Raw genomic sequence first — 27,467 nt, forward strand, 5'->3', positions numbered from 1 at the left:
TCAGCATACGCATGTATAAAATTGTCGAAGAGAAAAACTATTCAAAATTTAAAGTATAATTTTTATCTATTCTTAGAGAATTCTATACATGCACATAGTGTATTTTGATCATGGAAAAATGTTAAAAGACAGCGAACTAAAAGAAACTAATGCTGTCTGGGGTGGAAAGACTCTGGTAGATCTAACTTAACAGTCAGAGTAAATGTCTACAGATGTGAGTCACTCATGGCCACACTTCTCTAAGCCAGGCGTCTTCACTGAGGGACCAGGCCTGACCATGCCTCCAGCTGCTCTGCTGATGCCCCCGGCTGCTGTGCTTCCAACTCAGCAGCTCTGGCACCAACCCAGGAAGGCTGCTCATTCTGGGCCTGCTGCCAGGTGGAGCAGTCACGACTCTGCCTCAGCCAGGCCCAGAGCTTCTCCCACAGGGACTCGCTTTCTGCAGAGGAAGCAGTGCTGGGCGGTCTCAGCTTCTCACCCAAGCCCAGGCCTGTGTGGTCCCTGGAGCTTCACAAGGCAAAGCACTGAACACCTTGCTATTGACTCTCAGTGGTGAGTCTGCAGAGCACCTGAACATTTCAAGATGTTTCCTTTTCACAAGCCAGGGAGTCACTAGAGGTGCCAGGGCCCTGTAGATGCAGCATTGGCCCCCTCTGTACATTTACAGAGATGGCTTTCTCTGTTTTGTAACTCCAGAGGCTTAAAAAATGTAGCCTTCTTCTCAACAGATACCCTACCTTAATATTTGGTTCTACTTTGACCACTGCTGGACTCTCTCTCCTCTCTCTCTCTCTCTTTCTCTCTCTCTCTCTCTCTCTCTCTCTCTTTCTCTCTCTCTCTCTCTCTCTTTCAACGCTTGTTTATTTGGGGGGGGGCAGGGGAGGAAGGGGAATGAATGAATGTGTACACCATGGTACATGTGTGGAGGTCAGAGGATGAACTGCAGGAGTCAGTTCTTTCAATTGGCTGTCAATTGTCAGAACCCTTACCGATGAGCCGTCCTGCCAGCCCACTCCCACATTTTCATTCTTTTTTATCATCCCAGCCAGGTGCCACAGAATCATTCCATGAGTCTCTCCTCTGCAACAGCTAACCACATCTTACTTTCTTACCCTGGCCCTCCCCTTAGTCAGGAGCAAAAATGCTACTGTGGACTTATTTCTACTCATCTCCCGTTCTTAAGTCACGCTGGGCTCTTAAAGCATATTTACACATTACATGTTTCACAATCTTAATGAGACAATAATTTCCAAGAGCTCCTCATAGCCTAAGCAAAGTCCACATCGCTGGCCCTAGCGTTCAAGTCCTTCTATGACCTGTCCCTACGTCCTCATCATGTGCCCTCCTTCCATGCCTTTTGCAAGTCTCAGCCCCAATCCCCAAACTGAATAAATTCTGTTCTTCAACATGCAATTTTTCTCCACAGTTGTCCCTCCTGTAGCTAACTTTGTACTCTGTATTTCTCTCACGGATTGAATACAGAATGCAAAGCACCAGAAAAGTCTCCTCCCACCTCCAGACAGACCACACATAAGCCCCTCCTCCTCACCCCAACAGCTCAGCCAATGAGATAGCATGAAGCAAGGTCCTGGGCACCTTAGTAGCCACCTTAGTAGCGTCTGAGAAGCCCGGACTTTCCCACTCCTTGGACCTCTGCCTAGCAGATTCCCAGCAGTACAGATGAAGAAAAATGTCTGAAGCTAGGAAGAGGAAGCAGGCACCTTAAAGACAGCCAGGAAGTGGGCCCGGGGTCACAAGACTTTGAAGCTCTGCAAATCCTTTTGTCTGTGTAACTTTCATCAGTGGTGCATATCCGTTTCTGTTCTCCAGATTAGGAGTGAGAGCTATTTATCTTGCTCTGCCTGGTTACCAAGTGCCCCGGGGAAGAAACCTCATATTTTATGAACTATCACACTTTTCTGCTTTATTTTCTTATAACTTGCCGTGCTCTGGAAGTCCGTTGTCTATTTATATTATTTATTTTATCATCCTTCTGGCCCCAGAACAATGGGGACTTCAAGGATCAAAGTTTTAACCAACTTGAACACTGCTTCACCAGTACCTAACACACACCTGGGCATAACACACATGTAAACATCTGTGAGACAAAAGACAAGCAGGAAGGCACAGGAAGGAGCCTGAGCAAACCAATGTTTGCCTAGGGATAAATCCGGTCTGCATCCTAGAACACCTAGGAAAGGCTCGACTGTGTGGGGGAAGGGCTACATTTCGTATATTCGTAGGATTATTACTCATATTTGTTTGAGGGTTGACAGTCTTCCAAAAACCAGAAAGGAAAGAAATGCCAGCAAAAACAAAAGCCATCAAATTGTTTAAAATGCAAATAACTACTTCCAGGAAATTATTCTACAGACATGTCACATGAGTACTATTAGTTATTAGTGTTAACATTATCAGATGTACTAAAAGATTACAAACAATCTAAACAGTCAGCAAATGGGGATTATTACACAGACATAAGAATAAGGACATTCTCTACTAACACAGGAAAAAAAAAAACCCTAAGGTCCATATTCAGAGTGTGAAACAATGTGCCTAAATGTGGCTCTTTGTGCAAAAATGGGAGGGGTGGATGCAGTCTCCACTGGGTATGTACAAAGAATGCTGGAAGGATACAGAGAAATAGGAACAATGGAAGTGAAGGGGGAGACCCAGGGTGGGGACAAAGATGGAAAGGAGACTTTTCCTAGTACAACATTTTACCCACATTCAAAGTTGAAATCATAAATGGCACCATCCAAGGGTGGACTCACCTGAATGCCAGGGGGGATACTGTAGATAATCCGAATGGTCTTGCAATCCGGATGGCCAGGCAAGGAGTGGGGGATGAGGTGGTACTCCATCTTCCCTGGAGGCTGGGTGCCTGTCTTCACGCCATAAATGGTCTTACATGTTGGGCACTGTAAACTTCCATCCTGAGGAGCCAAGTCCAGTACAGACAGATTAGGAAAGAGCTTTGTTCATGACCTTCCTTCCAACCCGCTAAAGCATTAGAGACAATGATCTCAAGAGAGAAAATGCACCCAAAGGGTAACAGACCAGAAACCTTCTCTAGCTGTGTAAGCCATTTTGGCTTTCTCTAAAATAACAGGATTCGTGTAGCCCACGTTCCATGCTGAGGAACACAGATGAGTCACCTCCATCCTTGAGAGGAAGAGTTGACTGGGGCAGGAAGCCAACACAAGGAATTGTGATTTAGCCAGCACCCACGTGGATGAAACCACAGTAACAAGTCAAGAGCAGCAACGTACCCATTGCTAAGCCCCAGACTCACTCAGAACATTTTCTAAAATTAAAGATGTTTGGACGCCATATTCAGTCAACTGTGTAAGAACTGGAAACCCAGGAAGTGCAGAGGTTCGTAGTGGAAATCTAAAGTAAAGCTGCCTATATTTGAGTTTCAGCTTTGCCTTGTAGCCATGGACAAATTTACCTGTCTCAGTTTCCTTGTCTAACAAGAAATACAATCCTCCTCTTTTACTGGGCTAATGAAAGTCAGGTGAGATGTATGGAGAAAGTGTTTAGCATGTCATATCTACATGATATTAGTGTGCTGGTATCTGTGGAAATACTAATAGTTGGGCCCTGTTTTGGAAAAGAGCAAAACTGGCTTTAAGAAAATGGTTCTTAAAAACAATTACAAATTTGCTTCTCCTGGGAAGGAACTGAGAGCCCCTTTAGGGAATGGAAACTGAAGGACATACAGCTTTAAGGAGTTGCCACCATCAAGGGCTACAATTGAAGGGCTACAGTGAAGTCTCAAATCTCTCCAGTTTTCCCTACAGCACGTAGCTGGTCATTCCAGGTTTGAATCAGAAGTGTTCCCCAAGGCTCATGGCTTAAAGGCTTGACTGCCCACTGAGGAACTTTTATAGAGAGACTGGATAATGAGGACTGGAACCTCATTGGTAGATTAAGCTACCAGTGCAATGATCTGATGGCGGCCAGGAACTGTGAAGGGCAGGAAAAAAGGAGGAGACAGAGGAGGGGGATGGGGAAAAGAGGACACATGCAGAGGCTACATGATGCACTCATGCAGGGCTTCCTCCATTCACACCTCACATACTTGCTACCATGGTTTGCCATGGAAAGCCCACAGCAAAGAAGTCTGCAAACCACAGACTAACTCCCTGAAGTGATGAGTCAGAAACAAACAACAAACAAAAAACAAAGCCAAATCAGTCTTTCCTTTTCCTTTCTATTGTTTTCCCATGTACTATGTCATAGCTACAAAGACTGATGTGAGTATGGATTGCAGAGACAGTAATATAAAAGCTTGTAGCCTTACAGCAGGACCAGGTAAAATGTCACCGGGTAGGGCACACAACAACCCTCAAGAGATCCCAGACAGAAACGGTAACTCTCGGGTTCACAGAAAAGGAAAGGGGAATAGGGAAGGAAGCACGCCTGGGCAGTAAGCATGTGCGTAGAATGTGATGCTACTCCCCTAGGACTGAGGGCCTGGCAGACACTGGGGTCTTTGGGCAGGAGATGAGATCCTCTCAGAACTATTCAGGCACGATTCCATTCATGCTTGGTTTCTTTTAAATAACAGTTCGTAGTCATGGTCCCTGCTTTCTGCAACCAAGGTCCTGCTATCTGCTCTAGCCTTAAGTGGCTTCAAGACCTGGGGCGAGTGAGTCCATTCTCTCCAGGCTTTTCTTCCCTGTGCTTAAGAGAATAGATATGCTTCCAGTACTGCTGAAAAGGAGAACAAAGCACGGTGACTTGGGAAACATGTTCAGAGTCATATAGATAATAAATATGGAGTTACTGGGTAGTCTTGAAGAGAATCATCCAAAGGGAATATATGTGCTAAGACACCGGAACCCCCCCACAAAAAAAAACCTCTAAAAAGGTGAGACTCTAATGAAATATTTCAGTCCTGGGCTGTGAAAAAACGTGGAATCTTTCACCAATGATCAAGGGCACCTGAGATACCAAGGAAGATATCAAGGTTAGCAATTCAACCCTACTGGCTATGTGAAGATGAGAGGGGGAAGTGAAAGCCATAGTTAAAAGGAGATATCATTTTGAATAATAACAGTCATGTCTCTGTGAAGTAGCCATTGGTCTGGAAGGATGGCATGGATGGGAAGTAGCTTGTATACAAGCCTGGCTTGACAGACTTGAGTGTCATCCCTTGAATGCCAGAAGCAGTGGCACGCACAGCTAGAGAGATGGAGACAGGAAGATCTCTTGTGCTTGGTGGCCAACTACCCTAGTCTAATTGGTCATCAATGAGACACCCTTGTCGCAAAAGAGGTAGGCAGCATTCTAGAGATGGCACCCGAGATTGTCCTCCAGCCTTTTCATGCACATGCACATGCACTCACGCACACACACACACAGACACACACACACACACACACACACACACACACACAAACACACACAGAAGTGAGGTCTGGGCAGCAGCTACTGTTTCATATCTATGTTTGACCTGAAAAATGAACTCTTAAGAAGGTTGAGGGTCATTCAGCTTATGTCAAGATTTCCATTCAGGTGTGCTTCCCGCCATGCCTCCTCCACTCTTCCCCACACCACAAGACAAAAGGAACAACCTCAAAATCCAGACACGTTCTTGGGCAAGAAGTTAAGAAATGTTTGGTTGCAAGGGAGCTGGTGGCAGAGACATGAATGGTATTCAATCTCACAGAGAAGGGGTATACAGGTAGTTCAAGACACAGGCAAGAATGCAAGTCAGTGTCTTCAAAAAGCACAGACAATAAACAGGGAAACTGTCAGTTAGGGAGACAGCACAGACAAACAGAAACCAACTGTTACTGAGGGGCGTCACCTTATGTCACTTAATGAAGAGAAGCCTTGTCTCATCCTCCAATAATGTATTCTAAGGTAGGGATTATCAGGTACTTTGACAGGTCTTTCCAGAGACAATCAAAGGTGTTTGACATTGTCCAGAGAAGGTGGATTTCAACTTAAGCCACTGGCATGAAGAATAAAAGCTATTGGGAACCCATTTACTGCATCAGGAATAAACACATTCTCATCATTATGAATGAAAGCCTCCTTTACTGATGGGGACCCACTTCACTCAGTGGTGGGCCATTTCCCTGAGGAACCTTCATGGACAAAGCTCACCTCTGCTAGACGACCCTGTATGAGAGGGTCAGAAATGAGAGGAAGCTTAGCTCAAAGGGGAAGGTAAAGACAGATTTTGCAATGTGGAATCTAATTAGCCCAGAAAGTAGCACACATGCTCATTCCTGTTGCCCTGGCTGAGGGTTAATCTTGACTGTCAACCTGATGAGATTTAGATTTGCCATGGAAACACACCTCTGGGCATGTCTGTGAGGGACTTTCTAGAATGGGTTGTAGCAACCTAGATGTGAGCCGCTCCATTCTATTGGCTGAGGCTCTGACTAAATAAAAAGGAGGATCTGAGCTAAGCCACCAACATCCATCCCTCTCTGTCCCCTAACTATGGACAGACCCAACCAGCTGCTTCACCGCTCCACCATGCCTTCCCCACAATGACCTCCCTTAAATTGTGAACCAAAACAAAAGTCTTCCTTCTTTTTGTCACTTTTGCAGTAGTTAGTCATAGCAATCAGTAAAGAAGCAAATATATCTGGGGTGTCTGTTACGAGTTCCAAACCACATGTGGAAGAATGAGGACACTTAGGAACGAATCATGGCTGAACACTGCTCACCCTCATGGTTGACACTGACCTTGTTCCCATTGTTGTACATGGCCACCAGGCAGTAGATGTGGTAGATGTGGCCACACTTCGACAGCTTTCCTACCAGGTCAGGCTTGACTGTGGGCTGTGGGCCCTTGTAGCCAGAGGGGGCTGTGAGGCGCTCCATACAGATGGTACAATCCTGGCAAATGCAGAAGAACAGACAGGCATCAACTGTCATCCAGCCCAGGGAGGCACCAGAAAAGTAGTTCACCCTCTTCTAGAAATTCCACAAATCAGTCGTGCTGTGTTTAGCTGGGGGTGGGGAGGTTCTAAATATAGTGTTGTCTTAATTTATACAGGGGAGAAATTCCTCATATAATTCCCATAACATGCATACATGCTAATTTGGACTCATTGATTACATTACAATGATTTCCAATAGCTTGTCAACAGATACCATGACAAGCTTGTGCTGTACTTTATAGAGGTATTATGCTTCCCATGCATTAGAGGGGCTATCTAGATAAATCTATAGCCTATTTCTCAACACCAGCACCAGATTCTTTGCTATGGGTTCTGTTCCGGGCCTTATAGAGTGTTTAGAAATTTTTATGGTTTCTACCCATTAGATGTTAGTAGCACACTCCCTAGTCAGTCATCAGAACCCAGAGAATCTCCACGCAAGGCCACATGCTCCCTCAGGGACAAATCACCTCAGCTGAGAATCACTGGTCCATATCAAATCCATTCTAAAGGGAGTTCACATGACTTGGCATATTGTTCTACTCAGACTCAGACAGGCGTGGAAGGTAGCTTAAAATCATTTAGAATCTGCTAAATGGGACAAGTTAAACCGTAACTGCAGCTCAAAAGCTTAAACCTTGAAGTCAACATCAGCTAAATCTGTCCTGTGCCTGCGCCAAGACTTAGAAAACAGCATCTGCCACATCCTACTGAACTTAGGGACAGAGGGCATTCTCTTGGTGAAAGTGACCCGTGCCCCATATCCCCTGAACTCACCTCTTCTGGTGGGTGCCGGACCTTCTGCAGATACTTCTTTAGCACTTCCTCTGGGGTTTTACCTATGGGGACAGAAGAGTCACTAGGTCACCAAGTCAGATGAGATGGGATTAGGTGACCTACCTTGCCATTCTAGGTGCTTCAGAGAGGAGAGACAAGTTCAAAGAGAAAAGGATCTGGAAGGTAGCGGAGTCAGTTAAAGCGCTTGTCTTCCAAGAATGAAGACCTAAGTTGATCCCTGGAAACCTGTGTAACAGAACATGTTTGTAATTCCAGAGATAGGGAGTTGAAGTCAGGCAGAGATCAGGGGGTTGCCTACGGCCACTCTAGCGTAATTGGTAAGCCCCAAGCAAATAAGAGACCCTGTCTTTAAAAACAAAACAAAACAACCCAAGGCAGATGGCACCTACGAAATGATACTTAAGGCTGAACTTTGGTTTTCGTGTGCAGGCAGGCATGCAAGCACACACAAGCACACATACATGCATGTGCTCGCATAGGAGAAAAGGAGGTCCAATTATCTGGCACCAGTTTAAGGAGTATGAATGAGAGCAGAGGTTGTCCCAGATCAATCAAAGTGGCTTGAGGAAGGATAAGATTCTCCTGTCTCTCTTGACCTCTTTCTGCCCACTCTCTGACATGTCTGCTCATGTAAGCAAATCTGCATTTCTACGTGAGATAAATTGAGTTTCTCTTCCTGATAATCAAAGAGCCTAGACTTGCCCATATGATCCCTTGAACAAACAGACATGAAAAAACTTTGCACCGTTCTACAACTAACAGTCAGATGGGCTGCATTTCCAACTCGTAAAGTTCTATCTTAAGTTTCGTAACATGGTGTCACAGTCAAATTATTTTATGGGAAAGCAGGAAGTTGTGACCCCCAGTTTCAGGACAGTCCTTCCTGGCTTCAGATAGCGCTGTTGCTGCCAGCAGACACAGCCCAGCAGTGGGGAAAGGGTAAGGCTCCAGCAAACAAACTAAGAGCCACAGGGAGCAAGGATCTTCAGGAGCTGGCTCCTCAGGAAGAAAGCTGAACTGAAGGCAGGGGGTAGGATCACAGGGTTTTATAAAAAGTCACTGAGCAAAGAGATTCATGAAACCCTGGGCCATTCCTCTAGCTCTTCCAATCTGTTTTCTTACTCATTAATAGGAAAGATTGGTAGTACCTACAAAATGGGTGCTTTGACCATGAATGAGCTGATGGATTCACAGCCCAGTAGCGGTTTGCCAGAGAGACAGCATGTGCTATTAATAGTGCCAGAAGGAGGGCAGAAGTGTAAAGCCCTGTCCCGACTTATTGGACTAAGAATGGGCATGTGAGTTCATTGAAGCAGAGAACTTGAAATGGACTGTGAAAGTAGGACAGAGGATTGGGAAAGTTTAGCGGACAACAGCCAAAAGCCGAGAGGCAAGGCCTTCTCTCCCACTGCCCCATTTCTCTTGAAAAAAAAAAGGGCTTCTATTAATTGAGAGTCCATTGCCTATTGCCAGGTCATGGGCCAAGTGCTACACACAACCATTATGACTCAAACTTCACAGGACATTTCTAAGTTGAAGGCTTAGGAGAACATATCATTTCATAACCAACAGCAGCAAGCAGAACAGCTTCCTAAAGCCAAGGAAGGTGCCCTTGCCCTTAGTAGCTGGATTATGGATAGGTACAGGGTGATTTGTGAAAGAGGGTTCATAGAACCAAAGGTCCGAGTCTCCAGAGGGACATAAAAGAGTGGTTACTTCTCAATTGTCACAGGCCCATTACAGCCTACACTTGCTGATTTCGGGCATCACAAAGACAAGAAGGCAGAAGTTCCACCCAACTAGGTACTGACAAAGGTCAGACTTGATGCAGTGTTTCTGACACCAAAGCCATGTCTCTCTTCTAACATGCAACACTTAATATTTTCACGCTTCTGCTGTTGTTGCCTTGTACATTTATGTGTCTCCAGGTAGTTCTTTCTGACCCATACTTAACCCTCTTTGGTAGACTCATCACAGTCCACTAGCCCAAAGTGTTTAGCAGATGCAGAAGTGACAGCCCAGGAGGCTAAGCCATGGCTTTGACCTTGGTGCAGGTAGAGCCAGGGCTGGAGGTCCAGTCTTTCACTCCAGGTGTCTAACCAGAAGAAGATGCCTGTACCTTTCTTAGCCTGTTTTTTGGTGGTCTTGCGGCTTGTGTTAGAGACCCCTGGGATGGACTTTATCTCACTCTTGCTGACAGGGGGCGGGTGGAGGACCAACTTTGGTGGACGAGTGAGACACACAGGCAATCCCGCTGCACTCATGAGGATCCCGGTGATTCCTGGAAGGGGCAGGGAAGGGGTGAGGAAGGGCCGAAGAATGTGCTCCCAAGATTCCCCACACCCTCCCTCCGGCTCATTCACTCTCCTCTCCAGCCGACACTATTTATAATTCATGCATTCTCTATGCACACATATGCAGTGGCATGCTTGGGCGTGTCAATGGGTAAACAGTACAAGTCAGCTTTTTTGTAAGTTCTTCAGAAGTCAACCACCTACCTCACTCAAAAAAATTACTAAGTTGTGCTTTTGTTCTAACCTCCCCATTCTCTTATCTTCCTCTCCTTTTAGGAACACATCTGTGTCTGGGACTTCTGCATGACTATGGGCATGAAACTATCCATTAGCCTGGCATAACTGAAGGCAGCAACTCTCCCTTCTCTCAGAATCTACCAGTAGGTACTAGTTCAACAGGGATGTGCAGGGTGCTCTGCGGCCATCCCCAGTCCATGCCTGGCCAGTGACAAGTCATTCTTATGTAGGCCCAGTGTAGGCACCCACAGCTACTATAATCATGGTGGAACTGCCTATGTTACACTGAGAAGGTAGAACCAACAGCCCTCCTCCCTGTCTTCCACATCTTCCACTCTTCTCACCCCCTCTTCTGTGATGTTCCTGAACCTTAAAGGGGTTGGTCACCTTGCCTTGTGAGACAAGGTGTCATGGACCTGCAGCTCACCAGGAAACTGGTAGTCAGCAAACTCTAGGAACCTGCCACTCTTTGCCTCTGCCTGACTTCACTATCCCCATTTCCAAACAAAAAGAACAGGGATTCTGGGATAGAATGTTTGTCCTTATGCTTGCCTGTCAAACACTTTATTAGATGAGCTATCTCTCAAGACCCCTGGCATGCTCAGCTTTTAGAACCACCCGCTGAGTTTTCCTGTTCAGATCCTAAGATCTCATTTTCTTCAGTTAGCATCCAAATTCTCTCCTCTTTCTAAATATGTGCTCACTTGCTAGTCCATGATTCTGAGTTTTCAGTCTATGTCAGACAAACCCAGTTTAGTTAGCTCTTACCTGCCAAGGCAGGATTAACAGGGCTGGACCCATTCAAGTTTTTCACAGGCACAGTGGGAACCCTGTAGAAGGAACAGGCAGATGTATTATGGCTCTGACAAAAGGAACAAAATGAACCAGTGTGGTGTTTAAACCTACTAAAGTGCGGTGGGTTCTTAACAGATCAGTGGGAGGTGAGAGGTTCAAACTGAACTCAGATCATGACACCCTCTGCTCAGAACCTGAGCATGCAGAACAGGTCTAGGATGCCCACGGTCAAATCAAGGAGTTTCCAGCTCTGCATTATCTGCCAATTCCTCCACCTCAGTCTTCTTAGCCTCTGCCAGCCTTTTCCCATCACTGTTTTACCCTCTTTTCTTGCTGATCCTCACCCCTGATCCTCATGCCTGCCTAAGCACCTTTAGAAAACGTTGTTTCCTCTACCTAAGATGTTCTTCTAGGACACTGCCCATTTCTACGTACACTCCCTTAGTTTTGGCTAAAACACAGTTCAGCCAACATCAGAGTTGCATCCCTATCCCCAAATCCATGCACCACAGGAATCCACACTCCACCACCCCCACATTCCTCAGAGAGCAGAGATGTTGCAATCCCTGGTCCAGCATTTGGAAACCACTGCCTGAACAGCTGTCACTTCTCCTTGTCCCAGAATCGTATAAACACAAGCCCAGTCTCCTCCACTCACTGACCTCCCCAGCTCTGGAGAGGAGCCCACACAGCTGCCTGGGAAAAGCCAGGCCGCCCACGGGGAAGTCACTAACAGTAAAAATACAAGACCGTAGAGATGGGGCTTGTGCCATTCCCCTTTGCCACCCAGGCTTCCACAGCTGGCTTGGAGAAGCCAGTGGGCCTGGAGAGATGCCTCTGAAGCCAGAAAGCCTGAGAATCCAGCTGGGGTAGGGCAGTGCTGGGAAGTCAGAAGGAAGAATGCAAAATTTATTTATTTGTCTATTTGAAATGAACTCATTGAACCCTACTTTGGGACAACCATGCTTAATGCTGGAGGTGCAGCTGTGAGCATGGCACCCCATGGCTCTTCCTCTATGGGCTAAGATTCACAGGGCTCATATCTGGCTGGGGCAATCCTAATTGTTCAACAACAGATAAACCCACTCATTCCTCCCAGCAATCTACACAGGAGTGTTACAGTCAATATCACTGTATAAGTAACAAAATTGGGGCATACAGAGGTTATGCCAACTAGACTAAGATTGCACGGGAGTCCTACACACAATATCTGGCTCCAGAGTCCTTTCACTCTTCCTCCCATGATTCTAAGCTCTGCATTGCTCCATGCTGTAATGAACAAAGGCACCGTTGGGACAGAAGAAAGGCCTAATAGCCAGGTCTCTCTATTGCTCACAGGTTCAGTATGATGAGCTTCCTCTGTTGCCTTTCCATGAAGACAGAAACAGTGAAGCTCATAAAAGCATGTGATGTTGTGTATCTGGCCAAACCTAAAGCTACTTTTCTTTCCCAACTGTCGCCTGAACAAAGCAAGACCGGATGTGGGGAGGGGAACGCTGTCTTTAAAATAAAAGTCACTAGACCAAGGAAAGGGGAACAGACTTGATTCCCGGTTCTGTAAACGACCAAGCACTGCAAAAAACATGAAGTCAGCCAACTGCTTGAACCTCAGGGATATGGGGTTAGAATGTGTCCCCTTGGCAACTTCTCATTACACTATCTGAGAGGAAAGGGAGTCAGAAGCACAGGATCCCTTCCAGGACAGATTTACCTCTAAAAGAGCCGGCTTTCTGTGGTAAGTCCTCTGGCAGCCACCAGGGGACCGCATGTGTCACACAGCGCCGCACCTGCCTCCTTTTACCACCGCCACAGGCCCCCACCTCAGCTGATAAAAAACTGTGATCTGAGTGACAAAGGCCACCTTTGTTTCCACAAACCGGACTGGCAGGTTTCCACACACTATCTGGTCAACCAGGAAGTACTCCAATCCTCAGAGTAGCCCGGGAATTGTGGAGTGTAGGAGGGTCTGGAGAGATATAGGGGAAGCCTGTTTGTAGAACCCCTGACCACTCAGGAACACGTTGGGATGAAACTGTGGGGCCAACCTGCCTCTGTGTCAGGCAGGGCATAATCTGGTCCCTGGACTGTGCGCTGCAGTGGGGCTCAGTGGAGGGCAGGGCTGTATGCTTTACCAAACACAAACACCCAACAGAGAAGAAATGGAAAGTGACTGCCCACATCTGTACACAGCCTGCTTTGCCTTTGGCAGCGCTGGCCGGCTCCTCAGTATTCTGTGATCACATATGCTTGCCTTTACCCCAGCTGTAAACAATCCCCCCACACCCCGCCCCCGATAAATGTCTGCTCCCTTGGGGTCCCTGTGAGGCTACAGGATCTAGGTCAAGTAGTTGGTAAACAGCTGAGCCTTGTGCAAATTTGGGCAACTGTTTACACTTTTATTTTACAATTGTCGAAGGACTTGATTTCTGCCACTTCCTGCTTTAATAATCCAGTTTTCTCACATTCTTGAGCGCAGGGTATCAGGTATAAAGAGCAGAGTTGAAAGCCTAGGCATTGCTAGGGACTGTGAGGAGGCAGCACCTGCCTGCCCCTCCCCCATGGTTCCTGGTTAAAATGAAAACCCCAGAAAACCTGTCCTCTGCCCTTGGGCCTCCGCTATCTGAGCCCAAGCCCCTCCTTCTGTGAGGCAGCAGTCCAATAGCAAGCTTCCTTCTCACATCCTCCAGGCAACTGAACCAAAGCCCTTGGACCTAGTCATGTACTGGCCAATCAGAAGACAGCCCTTCCCCCATCCTCTTGGGAAGTTACCAGTTACGGTGGATCCAAGTTTTTATTTCCATTGATAAAGTAACACTGAGAGGAGCTGACACGGTAAAGGGAAGGGGGCGTGAATGGGGCGGGAGATATCACTGCAGACCCCATGTGGAGAAGTCTAGTGTTTTCTGAGTTATTCACCAACCCTGGAAGCCTCCTGAAGGACAATAGCCTTGTCTCTAAGGCAACCAGCAACCATGCCTAGCTGGAGGTAGTGAAGCCTGGACTCTGAGGGGAGAGGGGTGACTGCTGCCCCGCACAGACCTTCCCACCCCTTTTAAGAACCTCCTGCTTGTGTCTGAATAATTCGCTGCGTCTTTTGTCCCCTGCCAATACTTTCTCTTCACCCCGCACTGCCTGCCATCCCCAATCTTCCTTTTTCCCCCCTTTCCTGTGGGAAAGTTGCTTGAAGAGGTCATGGGCAGAGGGGATGGGGACCGGGCTGTGTAATGACAGAAGGTTGACGGCAATGCCCGACAAAGAGGATAACACATGCTCATTAGTGGCCAAGAAAAGCGCACGGGAAGATGGCCATGGGGTGCAGGAGGTGGAGAAAGGTGAGAAGAAAGGGCTGGAAGACAGAGAGAGGTGGGAGGGGCCCCTTTCAGAAAAACATAGCAAAAGCAACTCATTTCTATAGCCCTTTTGAAACTGTGCTGCCTGGACTGCACTCACTTCTCCAGCTTGGCAGGGGAACAAAGAAAAGAAATGAAGCCTGTTAAGTTCCTCAGACTCATTGTAGCTCAGGGTGACCTCGGGGTATCTGTCTCCATGATGGCATGGGGTCACTGGGGCATTTGTCAAGGGGACAGAAATGAAGTGTAAGTTGGATTGGCTCAGCCTAGCCTTAAATTCAGTAACAACACAAGGGTATAGTCATTAGAGTCTTCATCATCATCATCATCATCACCATCACCATACCACCACCACCATCATCATCATCACCATCATCATCATCATCGACAGCCTAATACCCATTGGACTCTGTGAAGTCTCTGAACTGAAGGCTTCATTTAACCCACATGGCAACCTTAGAAATGAAGTACTATTATAATATCACTCAACAGCTAAGAACACTGAAGACAGAGGAAAGAAAACATTCCAAGTGGCACAGCAAGGAACTGGGCTCAGGCTCAACACTCAGGGGTCTCCTATATAGAAAGAGCCTAGATACACACAGACCATGTGCTGGAACTCAGCTAGAGCACCCAGCACTCTGCTGCAACCCAGTGTAGAGAAGCAGAGTAGCAGCAGGATCCAGGTGCTTCTTCCCCTCTGTCCCATACTCCCCCACGGAGGAAGCCATGCCCATCCCATGCCTCTGACTAGCATTCTAAACTGCCTTCACCGTCACTGAAGCTTTAGCCAAAACAATGACAGAACAGTGGAAAAAATCTTATGTTCCAGCTTCTCTGTACAACATGAGTTGGGTGAAACTCTAAGGGAAGATATCTCTCAAGCAAAGCGCCCATGTTTAAAATATATCAGCAAAAGAAGTGGGCTGCCATGGGTAAGCACATCTGGGACTTGTCGATGAGTGAATTCTATCCATAGAGGGTTTCACAATGATTCCATGAGCAGGCTATGCAAACTCGGGATCATCATTTGACATATAAGGACACGGAACCTTGCTAAGATCCCGGGGCTTACACAAGTGAGAGGCAGGAAGAGAGGCTGCTCCAGCCCAGTCCTCCTCCATTCAACTCTGCACCTTCTTTCATTTACCGTCCCTATGCTAACACTCTGTTTGGAGACCCAGCTGAGTGTCTATGGTGTTGCCTTGGAGCAGCCTGGATTTTCAGCTGAGGAACTCATTCCAGCTTTAAAGCCTTTTCAACCAACTGGGGCACAGGGTAGCCGCAGGACCAGGCCTCTGGAGAGAAAGGGAAGGCTGCTGAGTGAAATGGAAGGACAAGAAGCCAGCATGTCAGGCAAAGGCTGCTGCAGCAGTGCAGGGAGCTGGGCATTCCTGTTTGGTCGATGAGGGAGATGGGGAATGGAAGAAACACTAACGCACCTGCAATGGCACCAGCATGTCAGGAGAATGCTAAGAAGGGCCATGAAAGAAGCAGTCCTTGCTTGGCACCTACTTAGGCCTGTACAGAGATAAATGCCTGGTCGGGAAGGGGGATTTCAAGGCCTGATTTTCTTTATCTGTGAAATGGGACAATGTCTCCAGAGTCATTACCAAGATTATAAATGCGATGCTAAAAGTGTCAAACCAGAACACAGTGAGCTGAACTAATGCTGCCTGAGGCGTTCTACCACAATCATCTGTTCTCCTCACTGGGACTGAAACATGGGACTGCCCCATGTTTCACCAATGATTAAGTCAGAGCTCCATGGGGTGGATCTGGCTTCAGACCACATGGCAAATAAGAAGACCCCAGTTAGATCCAGATCTCTTGGTGCCCTGATATGAAAGCCCTCCTTGTCCACACCATGCTGGCTTCCACCTGCCAGAGGCAGCTCAGCCTGAGAAGACTAGCTGTGTCTGTCTTGGCCAGTCCCTCTTGCTATCTGACCCAGAAGTGAGTCACACGCTACCCCTGAGGTGAGTGAGTGCTCTGTGATAGCCAGGAAAACACCTACCCCGAGGCAATCAGCACCCGGGACTGGGCAATGGCCAGTCGCTGCAGATTGGACCGATTCAACGTGGTCAGGGCCACCCTTCCAGTCTTCCGGTTGCTTCCCTGTGGGCTGGCGGGGGAGCCTACAGTCACCCCAGCTGGCGTGTTAGAGACTTGTCTCCGGATCACCTGGGATGGGGCAGTCTTCCCTGGGCCCCGGATGGTGCCAGTGGTGTCTAGTGGCTTTGCCCCAGGGCCAGGTGGCTGGGGCAGCTTGCCCACTCCAGAGGGGGCGATGTTTTTTCGCGCTGCTGGAGGGTGAAGGGGCCCCGTGCTCCCATGGACAACAGCAGCCTTGACACTCATCACCAAAACACACTGTGGACAGGAGCAAGGTGGTGCAGGGGAGGGCGTGGCCGGCCCTGGGCTGACTGGCCAGGACTGAGCCTTTGGTACAGTGCCCGTGACCATGGGGTAGATGAGGTCTAGTCGGCGGCGGACACGGCGTTGGCGTTGGGTCTGCCTGTTGATCTGGCCCATGGTGCTGAAGTCTATTATGTAGCTGAAGCCAATGGAAGTGAGGTCTATCCATGGGTGCTGCTTCTCATAGGCATGCTGGATGGTGATGCCGACTTCCATGTCATAGGGCGTCCAGGAACCATTGTCATTCTCCCACTCCCACACCACACCCTTCCCAGGGGCCGAGGATGGGTCGTAGTAGTTTCTGCGAACTGGACGGAGGGTCCCTGTCAAAGTAAGACAGTGGAGGGGTTAGAGACTGGATAGAATCCCACTGATTTGTATTAGACTCACATGAAAACATAACAGATGCCCTACTGTGTGGCAGGTAATGTGTCAGTTTTGAATAAGGCTCATTCAGAGAATTGTAGGGACAATCCAGGGTAGAAGTAGATGAAACCACAGGGAGGGCAGGTGAAGCATTGCCAAACAACAGAATGTACCTCCAAGCTTGGGGTTCGGGGGCATTGGTTTTCAGACAAAAATCAATTCACTTTCAGGCTAATACAAAATGCCTCAGCCAGCAGTAGTTCAGAGAAAAAGGATAACTCCTCCCTGGGAGCGTTTACAAACAAACAAACAAAAGACTAAAGGTGACTCATTTACATAATGAATGAACATGAATTCACATATGCCAGGATTTCTCCTGAATGGCCAGTAGCTCTGACCCAGCAGAGAGATGCCCTCATACATAGAACTGCTCACAGGCTATCTCTGTTCCTTTATATGTGCCTGTACCCCGGGCTATGGAGGAAAGGAACCCAGAGCTTTGGAAGTCCAGAAGAAAGGGGGACAACTGTGTTTCCATCTAACAGGCCAGAGGCTGTGGCAATGAAACTCACCACGGCTCCTTCAGAGCACATGAAAAGAAAGGAAGAACTGGGTTGGTGATTGGCTCCTTGGGTAAAGAAACTTAATTCTAAGCCTGATGGCCTGGATTTGGTCTCCAGGACCCACTGGCGGAAGGAGAAACTGATTTCCATAAGTTTTCCTTCAACCTCCACACATATGCCATGGCTGAACCCATCTCCCCTGTCCTGCCAGAACAAATGTTTTTTAAAAAAATTTTTAATACAAAAAACTGTGTTATTAGGAGATGGGGCATCTTCTTGAGTGAACTTTCCTGTTTCCCAGAATTAAGCCTTTTATCGGCAAGAATAACATTCTTAATGGTCACAAGAATCATTTAATAATTATCTAAGATTCCAAGAAACTCAACCCTTCTAAAGATAGCATCCTCTTCATTTGATGGTCCCCCTGCGGGTTAGAAAGAGCCAGGGTGATTACAAGTTAATAGGACAGCACAGATGACCCAGCAGGACAGCAAGAGAACTGGTCTAACTCCCCTCCCCAATCCCAAATTCCGTCTACAATCAAGACTCATTTCATGGCAGCAACATCAAAGCTCAAGAGTGAAGAGGGCTTTGAGATGCTGGGGGGTCCCTCTATCTGCCAATGTAGGCTCCATCTGAGGAAGTGGTGGGAAAAGGCTCCCCTTTCCTGGCCTCTGACCCAACCCCTCCTCCAACCCAGAGGGAGACACCAAGACTGGGACAGAATCCCATTCAAGGGAGAAAGAAAGGAACAATGGTTATTCAGGCCTTTGCCAGGGTCATAACCCACTCCCCACCCCATCTTCAAGCCCCTTAATGACCCAAAACATCAACATTCAGAGAAGCAGAACAATCCTCTATTCAGTGCCAGGACCTCTGCTGGGGGCCCTGGGGTCTCAGGATGGGGGTGTTCCTGGGTTAGCCTCTGTTTCCTTCCTTAGCAGCAGGTCAGCTTTCTGGGGAACAAAGCACAGGGTCCATGAGGAGCTTCCATAGCTTCCTGCTATGGGAGGAAGCCTCCTTTCCTCATCTCTTAGGTTTCTACACAGCTATTTCAGCAGGTGGACTTGAAAAATTAAATGAAGAAACAAGCATAAAACTACAAATAGGAACGTGTCACACAGCACGTGTGCAAGCAAATGGATTGGTGATTATTATTGTGGTTCATCCTGAGGCATTATAGGGAAAGTGCAGTGCAGTTTAGAGGACTCGTGTGTGTGTGTGTGTGTGTGTGTGTGTGTGTGTGTGTGTGTGTACATGAAATCACTCTGTTCTTCTTTGCCTTTCTTTCCACTAAGACAGCCACTCCCAGGTACCCACTCTGTACAACTTCCATGGCAATCTTGTAAAGCATCTTTACAGATAGGAAAATTAAGTTCAGAGAGTTTAATGACACTTTTTAACATTCTCTCAAGAGAACATGGGCCATGCACTGGACTAGTCCTTACAAATCCATTTTTAATCATTTGCTCTGATTGGGCTTTAGACAATTCAGTTATCAATCCTGGAAAAGTCTGAACATTGTCTCTTAACTCCCTAGACCAATTCCTGGTTCCATACACAGGTTCCTAGTCTATCTCCTTCTATCCTCTGTATTTCCTGCTACTTCTGACAAATGGAGACCTCCTAATCTTCATGCATTCCATTGCGGCTCCCCAACTCTTCACTACAACCTCCCCACTTACACCCCTTTCCATACTCACCTCCTAAAACTCTCCTCTCTTTTACTTCTTGTACCACTGTTCATCTGTTCTTGAAATGTTCTAGTCGAACCCCGCCCCTCAGGAAGTTGGAGGTGCAGAACTTGACTGATTGTTTTCAGATGGCTAAGCTTACTGTTGTAGGTGCTGAGTGGGGGCAGGGATACAGCTGTGTAGCTCTTTGTAGTCCACTCCCTAGTGCTATGTCTGGCAGCTATAAAAGCTCCATAAAGTGTGTGATGATTGACTGAAGACTCTGGCTACTATCATGAGTATCATTGATCGCCTATTGTTCAGCATCCCATTAGTTGCTATGGAGAAAGCAAAACTCAAGCATTCCTCAAGCAGAGTACAGTCTCCAAAGGAGTTAGGAGTGTGAGTGGCTGTTGATGATTCAAAAGGAGCCAAAAGATGTCAAGGAGATGCAAGGTGGCAGGAGAAATGACTACCCCCCCCTTCTCTGTTTAAATCTTCCTACAGTATTTGCTTAGGCTAGGACAAAATCACCACAGCTCCTTCTCCCCACATTGGCTGCACACATTTCTTGCATACTGACCTCCAGTCTCTCCCATTGCTCTTCTTTTCTGCCCCTGGGACTCTTCACGATGCTAGGTCCTCCCTCAGCAAGTACTTTGTTTGCTGTTTCAGGTTAAATAAAGCTTATTTCGCCACAAGGAAATTGCTGTAACCAAGTCAAAAATCCTACTTTTTAATAACATGGACTTCAATGTGAAGTTTACCTGATTATCTATGTGGCTAGTTAGATGGAAACCTGCCTTCCTCCCTAGAACCTTAATCTGGTGACAGTGGGCACAAAACTGTTTAGCCTAGTTCTGTCCCAAAGGCTTGACATATCCTGGGGGTTCAATTCATAATGATCAATAGCCGAAGTAATGATGGTTTGCAGAACATTCGAAGAAATAGATGGCAAATGACGTAAGTCTTAAAAAATAAGGAGAATTTCCATAGTCAAATGGTAAGAAAGGACATTCCTTCAAGGGGGACCCATGTGAATAGGTGGAGCAGAGAAGACCTCAGTACCACTGGAAACACTTAAGGCACAGAGGAGCAAGTTTGAGCCCTGGCATGGAAAGTCTAGAACTTCAAGCTGTGATGGACTTTGTTTCCGGGTGGTGAAGAGCTAGTGGAATGTTTTAACTGTGACAAGACTGCATTTGTTCTCTTGATCAGTTCAGAGTGAGAGGATGCCTGGTGGAGAAATAAAAAAGAGAGCTGGGGAGACCCCACAGAGAGGACTGGGAGGACCTGAGCCTAGACAGCTGGGCACTCTGCAAATGAAGTTTCAAGGCCACTTGCTCATAATCCCCAGGGATCCAGTCATGACCTCAAGACCCAAAAGCCTTGGCCTGGGAATCCACTTGTCTTCATGTACATTAAAATTCCAACTGATGGCTTCATATCTCACATCCCAGGACATATTTGCCACCCAGGTTCTGGGTAAGAGAATGAGTCAAAGAATCCCGAGGTTGACCACAAGAAAACAGCAAAATGGTAGCAAGCAGAGGAATGTGAAGATGAGTTAATTTTTGGAGACAAGAGCTGCTGAATTGAGTTCAGTCCTACAGGATAGTCATTGAAAATACATAACCTCAAAAACGCAAATTTGAGATTTGAGAGAAGATGAGATCTCACTTTCTGGAGCAGTGGTTCTTAGCCTTCCTAATACAATTACTCATGTTGTGGTGACCCCCAATTATTTTTGTTGCTACTTCATAACTGTAGTTTTGCTGTTATGAATCGTAATGTAAATATCCGATATGAAGGATAATTAATATGTGATCCCTGTGGGGAGTGTGATGCACAGGTTGAGAACCACTGCTCCAGCGACTGCTCTGTTTGGATTATCCTCACCCTGGGCTATTCTAGAATCAGGACCACAAATTAGAAAGTCTGAAGAAGCTCCATCTTGTCCTATGGTGTGATGGACCAGGGAGAAGCTTTTTAATATGGTAGAAATAGAGGATATTCACAAGCTACAAGGAAGGAGAGAAGGAAAAGTTGCTTTCTTCCAGGTACCCAAACATAAGCATCAAAAAGTATCCAAGAGGTTTTGTGTCCTGGCAAACAGAAGACAGTGCTCCAGGAGTGGGCTGAAGTCACTAAGATACATAAGCCACACCTGTGTTTTTATAGAATACACTGTCCAAGCCCTAAGCTTCTCTAACAAGCACCACCTCAGCTCAGTGTAGAATGTTCCATTTAGGGTGACATCTTGGATGTTCTATTACTGTTATGTTCCACATGCCTGCAGCCACACAGGGAATCAGTGGACAATGTTCACAAATGCAGGGAAGGGACATGGGACGTGTCATTAGACTCTTAGCTCTGCCGTTTAGTAACTTGAACCCATGAGCAATTCAAGCTCTTTCAACTTGTTCCTTTAAAAAATGGGAGTAACATTTTTCATATAATCTTTGTGAAGTATCAGCAAGACACCTCCACAACTTGCTTGGCATATTCCAGACACATCTCCTCTATACTGGAGCATCCACATGGCCATCCAAATGTCTCCCTCCTCCACCCCTGTGCATAGATTAGGTAGGAAACAATAGGAGAGATTTTGTCAATTCTTGTAATACCACTCACTCCACTGGACCCTTCTCATTGCATCAGTGATAAAAGAGATAGCCTAGTCCTGAAAACTTAGAGCTGGAAAGACTTCACTCTTGCACCAACCTATTTTATTTTCATTAGCATCATTGTTGGTGCTGGGGGGTTCTGCCCATGCACCTGTGGATGCCTATGCTGGAAGAAAAAGGTCTTTGAAGGCTTCTCTTCAATCTACAAAGAAAAAGACCTGAGCACCTAGGGAAAGGCCTCACTACGAAAGAAAAGAGACAGTAGAGGACTTTGGATGGAGAGACCTCCACCAAGACTTATAGAAATGACTGGTTTCTACCCGTCTCTCTTCTTACTTTCTAAATATTCTTCAGTCCGGATGCCTAGTGAAGACTAGCCTAGAATGTAAATCAGCTCCCATCTGCAAGAGTCTGAGGAAGGAGGACCCAGGGCAAACAGAAGCTGGCACATGGGTGTCTGCAACCTCCCAACCATCTCCCTGGAGACAGTCTGGATGCAGCCAAGAGCTCTGAGGAATGGAGAGACCTAAGACTAGGTATCCAAGCATACAGTTCTGAAAAGAGAAAGCTCTCATGTCAAATGCCTATAAAACAAGACAACCAAACAGAGAGTGATTGCTGCTAGGCAGGGAACTTTGAGCTTGTCTGTCTTCATAGGGATTTTTCTGGTTCCCAGCTTTAAAGTGTGGCTTGGGGACAATGGGTAATTTAATTAAATATTGCCAGGGCTTGGCTGAGGTTGCCTGGGAGTTGGTGGCTTAAAGTTTCTACCATGTCACAATCTTATCAATGGTCTATATTCAGAGGAACTGAGTTCTTGTGTCATCGAAAAAGGAAGCACAAGGGGGGTCAGAACTGACAAGAAAGAATTCTAATTTGCAATTATAAGCTCCCCGACAGGCATAGCCTTTCTAGGAATTAAGCCTCATGCTTTCAGCACCCCAGCCTAGCACTTGTCATAGGGGAAAGAGTTACCTAGGAAGTGATCTTGATGCAGGAAAGAGGGGATGAAACCAAAGCGGCATGTATGTGAAACACACAAACATAATTTTCAAAAGAATTCAGGCTGGAGAAGTTGGTGCACGTCCAATTCTAGCACTGGGGAGACTGAGACACATAGCTGGCCAGTTTGAGGGCAGCCAGGATAAATACTTAGACCATATTTTTTAAAGGGGTGCAGACACAGAAGAAACAGGTCAGTGGCAGAGTAGTTGCCTAGGATCATGGCTATTTCTCAGCTTCAACATAAAACAGAAGCCGCTCCAGCCCCAAGTGACCTGCTATAACACTAGGCCAGAGGTAACTGACCCCTGAGAAGAGCTACCAGCAGTCAGACCCTGGGACAGAGGGTCTGTCACTCATCCCAGGTTCTCCAGAACTTCACTTCTGTCAAGAGCAACTTCTACCTTGTGGATGCTCTTAGGTCTATCCATGTTCCTCTTGGAGAGCCCCATTAAGTCACAGATTAAGCCTCCAGCTCCCTAACAGTGGGGCAGGGGATGGGAGCAAGTCCATTACTAGCATAGCTCTCCATATGCTGCACACATTTAGTCTGAAATAGAAGAGCTAAACTTGCTGTTTTATTTTGAGCAGGCCTGGAAATCTGTCAGGTGGTCTGTTGACCCCACCTCCAGGGCTCAGCCGCACACCCACGACACACCCTCTATCTGAGGCCTCACCTCCATAACCTCCACCAAATGCATGAAGACTTCTTAGGCTCAGGCTACGCTTGATCCTTTCTCCCCATTTCCCAACATTACTGTTTATTTTCTCTTCCTCTCTGTCTCTTAGCCCCTCTTCCCCGCTTTCTCTGATAACGCCAAACAGACGTTAAAATTCCTAGAACTTTTTTTTTCCCCCTCCAGAAAGTTCTCCTCCATTGGCCAGGGTCATACAGTTCTTGGCAAAGAGGTTTTTGAGAGTTATGACCACAGATCACAAGAGGGAGGAACTACACCTCTTTCCCATGACAATCCCAATTAGCACACAGGATGTGAGGGCTTTCCTAGGAAGCTAGAGGACCTGTCCAGCAGCTGTTCCCTGAGCCACAGGGCCCCCTCCTCCTCCTCTCCTCTTCCCCCTCCCCACCACACCTGCTCCAGGCTCTGCAGTTACACCCTTGGGAAAGGCCACGCAGAATTCCAAAAATGACCCCCAATTGAAGACATTACTCTCTGGAGACAGAACCGTGTCCTAAGCCATCCGTTAAGCCTGAACAAACTAGAACCAAAGAAGAGAGCACTCTGCTTTTCTTCTCTCAACACTGGCTCCCAACCCTCACTCTAACCTATGCAGCTCCCTTCCTGAAGGGGATCTAAAAGGGCTGCACAGCTGGGAGATTTGTGGCAGACTTGGTGGCAGCTTGGTTTTTATGGAAAGATGAGAGTTTAGTGCCTTGGGAAGCCAGAGTGGTGGTCCTCGTGTGCTATTTAAAAAAAAAATCCTGGGGACAGTTTCTTCTTAGCCTTCCTTCTTTTCCTCCCCCTCCCTCTCTCCCTCCTCCTCCTCCTTCTCTGTGGACAAAGGGAGCAGCTTCCCTGCCAGGCATTCCAGAGCCCAGTCCTCCCGCCTCCTCTTTCCATCTGCTCCGGCCTGTTGGCCTGTTGCTTCAGTGCTCTGAGTGCCTAAGCAGAGGCATCTGTGGATGCCACTACATCCAGGATGCACCGTCCTGGAACCCATGCTCCACTCTCTCTCCCTGTATCGTCCCAGCACTTTCATTCAATGGACTGTAATTAGAGATTGGGGATCCTTATGCCTCCCCCAAGTCTCACACTAGGGAGCTGTCAGTGGGAAGTCTCGGTCCATAGAAGAGGGCCATAGACGTTAAAGTTGAAACGAGGTCGGGGTGGGGGTGGGGTGGGGGTGGGGGTGGGGCAGGTGTATGGTAGGCCCAAAGGTGCCTGAGGCAAAGAGGTGTGAGCCAAGGGGCTCAAGTAGTGTCTTGCTGAAGAGTCAGCATTTCGGGAGGCCGGGACGGGGGGTGGGGTGGGGTGGGGGGGGGGGGAGCTGGCTGCAAAGCCCAAGAGTTCCTGCACAAAGGGCCACTAGGAGCTGAGGGGGCATAAAGGGGTCTCCTATAGATAGGGTGAAGCTGGGTTGCATTATCAAGAAAAACACTTTAAACTACTTGCAAGGACATTTACTTGGAGGTAGTCTTGGGATTCTGTGAAGATCTAGGGAAGAGAAGCACCTGCCCTCAACACCTATAGCTGATGCCAGTAAGCAAAGCTGGTCACTGGATGGATCACAGCGGACCCACGAGGCGAGAGCTCCCGGGACAGACAAGGGATGTGGATGGCTCACCCGTGTCTTGGCGGAACTGGTTCATGGACTGCAGGTCGATGATGTAGGGTGCGAGCCGGCTGTCCACCTGGCCCAGCACCACGCTGCCCCCGGCGCGGGGACCAGCGCGCACCACCGCCTCGATGTGGTGGCTCACGGCTGGACTGTAGGGACGCCAGCGGCCGTGCTCGTTCAGCCATTCCCACACCACCACGGCCGAGGCCAGGAGCATGGCGAGCCCGGGGCTGCGGCGAGGTGCTGGCCGCCTCCCGGGCCCGGCCTTCTGCGCTTCCTCCGGCGCCGCCGCCTCCGGGTCTCAACCGCGCCCCCCGGCCCGCGCCCCTCCGCTGCGGGAAGCCTCAGCAGCAGCCCATGGGGGAGTCCGCAGCCGCGTAGGCACCAGGACGCGGACCCCGGGGCCGCCCGCTTCGGACTGCGCTCCGCCGGGCTCCGCCGCCGCCGCTGCCGCTGCTCCGAGGGGTCCAGAGGCTTCATGCAAAGGCCCGGCCCTGCGCACTCGCCGCCCCGCCTTGCAAAGCCACCCGGGGGTGCGCGGCCCGAGCGCAACGTTGCACCCTCCTCGCACTAGTTGCGCCTCGGGCTCCGCGGGTGCCCGCGTGGATCGCGCCGCACGGTCACGCCCTCCGCCCTCTCTCCGTACGGAGCAAGGCGACCGCGGTGGCACAGCTCCCCCTCCCTGCGGCTCCGCTCAGTGGCTGCAAGAAGGAGTCGCCCCTCCCGGGCAGAGCGCCAAGGCGAACTCGCACCCGAGGAAGCGTCCCTGGTCCCCCGGTGCCGGGAGCACACGCGCCATCCCGGCCCCAGAGGCCAACGCCGGGACTCAACTTTGCAGTCTGTTAAAAAATGGAACTGTCTGTCTGTCTGTTTTCAGCGCTGCACGAGCCGTGTCCACGTCGTGAGCTTAGAGGCTCGCATCTCTCTCCTGCTCCTGTATGCACACTCACACATTCATATTCATATTCATATTCTCTCTCTCTCTCTCTCTCTCTCTCTCTCTCTCTCTCTCTCTCTCTCTCTCTCTCTCTCTCTCTCTCTCTCTCCCTCTCTCTCTCTCATACACACATACACGAATTGCCCCACGATCTTCTTGTTCTGCCCGTTATTACCTCATCCTCGTCTGCACCGTTTCTTAGCTGTCCATCAAGGAGGCAGGAGCCACGCCCCATGGCCTCCAGCACCAACGCTCTGGAGCTTCCGTGCCCTCTGCTGGTCCAAAACCTCAAGTGCAGGTCAAAGGCCACACGCTTGTGACCACCGAGAGCCAGTGCCATGGGTTCCCTGCGTTTACATAGAGAGAAAAGTTCTTGTTGTTCAATTTCTCTATTATTAGAAGACACAAGATAGACTGATTCATCCTGTAGTGTCTATGTGAATAAAACCACGAGACAGCAGAAAAAACACAGGCTAGACTTGCTCATTTTGGTCATTAATGGCTAAGAGGAAAGTGATATACAGTGCATTCTGACTAAAGGGGATTGAAGCCTGTATTGCATATTACTGCTGGACATAGTGCCTCACACTTGCAATTTTCAGACTGAGAAGCAAAAAGATGGAGAAATTTCATGCCACATATCCAGACCAGGTCTCCAAAAGAATTAAGTTAAACATTTTAAAGAGAATTACATATTAGCCTTGTCAGGGAGCACACGCTTTGTTTCTCCCTTGGTGGAACTGCATGAACAATGAATCCGTTCTGACAAAATGAAGCCGGACTTTCGAGTAATTTTATATTGGTAATGAGATTATGAATCTTTTTTTTGGGGGGGAATGGCTTTTTAAGAGTTTCATGTGTTCTTTTTATATTTGAGGAGACAATCAGAAAAGTGTTCCTAAGAAGATAAACTAGGAATTTCTAGGTAAAGGAAGCTTAAACTAGGGAAAGGTGGGGGCAAGTAATAAGAGATATATCACTGGCTGCTTGCAGGACAAACAGGAAACAGAAGGGAATAACCCCTACTTTCTGCCCATCCTGATTTTACACTCAGTCTTCTTGTGCCTACCACAATAACACAGCAGCATATTACAATAAAATTGAAATGAATGACAACACAGGGAAGCATTTGCAGCCTGGGTAACTTGCTAGAGGGAGTGAATATGCAGACGGGTTTACATTAGCAATTTCTTGGAAT

At 47.9% G+C, this 27,467-nt stretch overlaps 1 protein-coding gene across 7 annotated transcripts in view; it reads right to left on the reverse strand.

Moving 5' to 3' along the window:
• The window catches only part of Dtx4 (deltex E3 ubiquitin ligase 4), an 87,447-nt gene that overhangs the window by 8,590 nt on the left and 51,390 nt on the right, over window positions 1–27,467 (reverse strand). For 2 of the 7 annotated variants that reach the window (XM_039108701.2, XM_039108702.2), the window contains 7 exons: window positions 26,445–26,616; window positions 16,403–17,126; window positions 11,009–11,070; window positions 9,829–9,990; window positions 7,689–7,750; window positions 6,715–6,867; window positions 2,775–2,936 (listed from right to left, as the gene is read on the reverse strand). In XM_039108701.2, the coding sequence (XP_038964629.1) occupies window positions 2,775–2,936; window positions 6,715–6,867; window positions 7,689–7,750; window positions 9,829–9,990; window positions 11,009–11,070; window positions 16,403–17,019 (1,218 nt within the window). In that variant the 5' untranslated portion in view covers window positions 17,020–17,126; window positions 26,445–26,616. Of the gene's footprint in view, window positions 1–2,774; window positions 2,937–6,714; window positions 6,868–7,688; window positions 7,751–9,828; window positions 9,991–11,008; window positions 11,071–14,726; window positions 14,768–16,402; window positions 17,127–19,988; window positions 20,115–25,338; window positions 26,151–26,444; window positions 26,617–27,467 lie in introns of those variants that run through there. The other 5 variants (XM_039108699.2, XM_039108700.2, NM_001401394.1 and 2 more) reach the window with 5 other exon arrangements.

The sequence above is a fragment of the Rattus norvegicus genome, chromosome 1 (genome assembly GCF_036323735.1).
Source record: "Rattus norvegicus strain BN/NHsdMcwi chromosome 1, GRCr8, whole genome shotgun sequence".
NCBI classification, from domain to species: domain Eukaryota; kingdom Metazoa; phylum Chordata; class Mammalia; order Rodentia; family Muridae; genus Rattus; species Rattus norvegicus.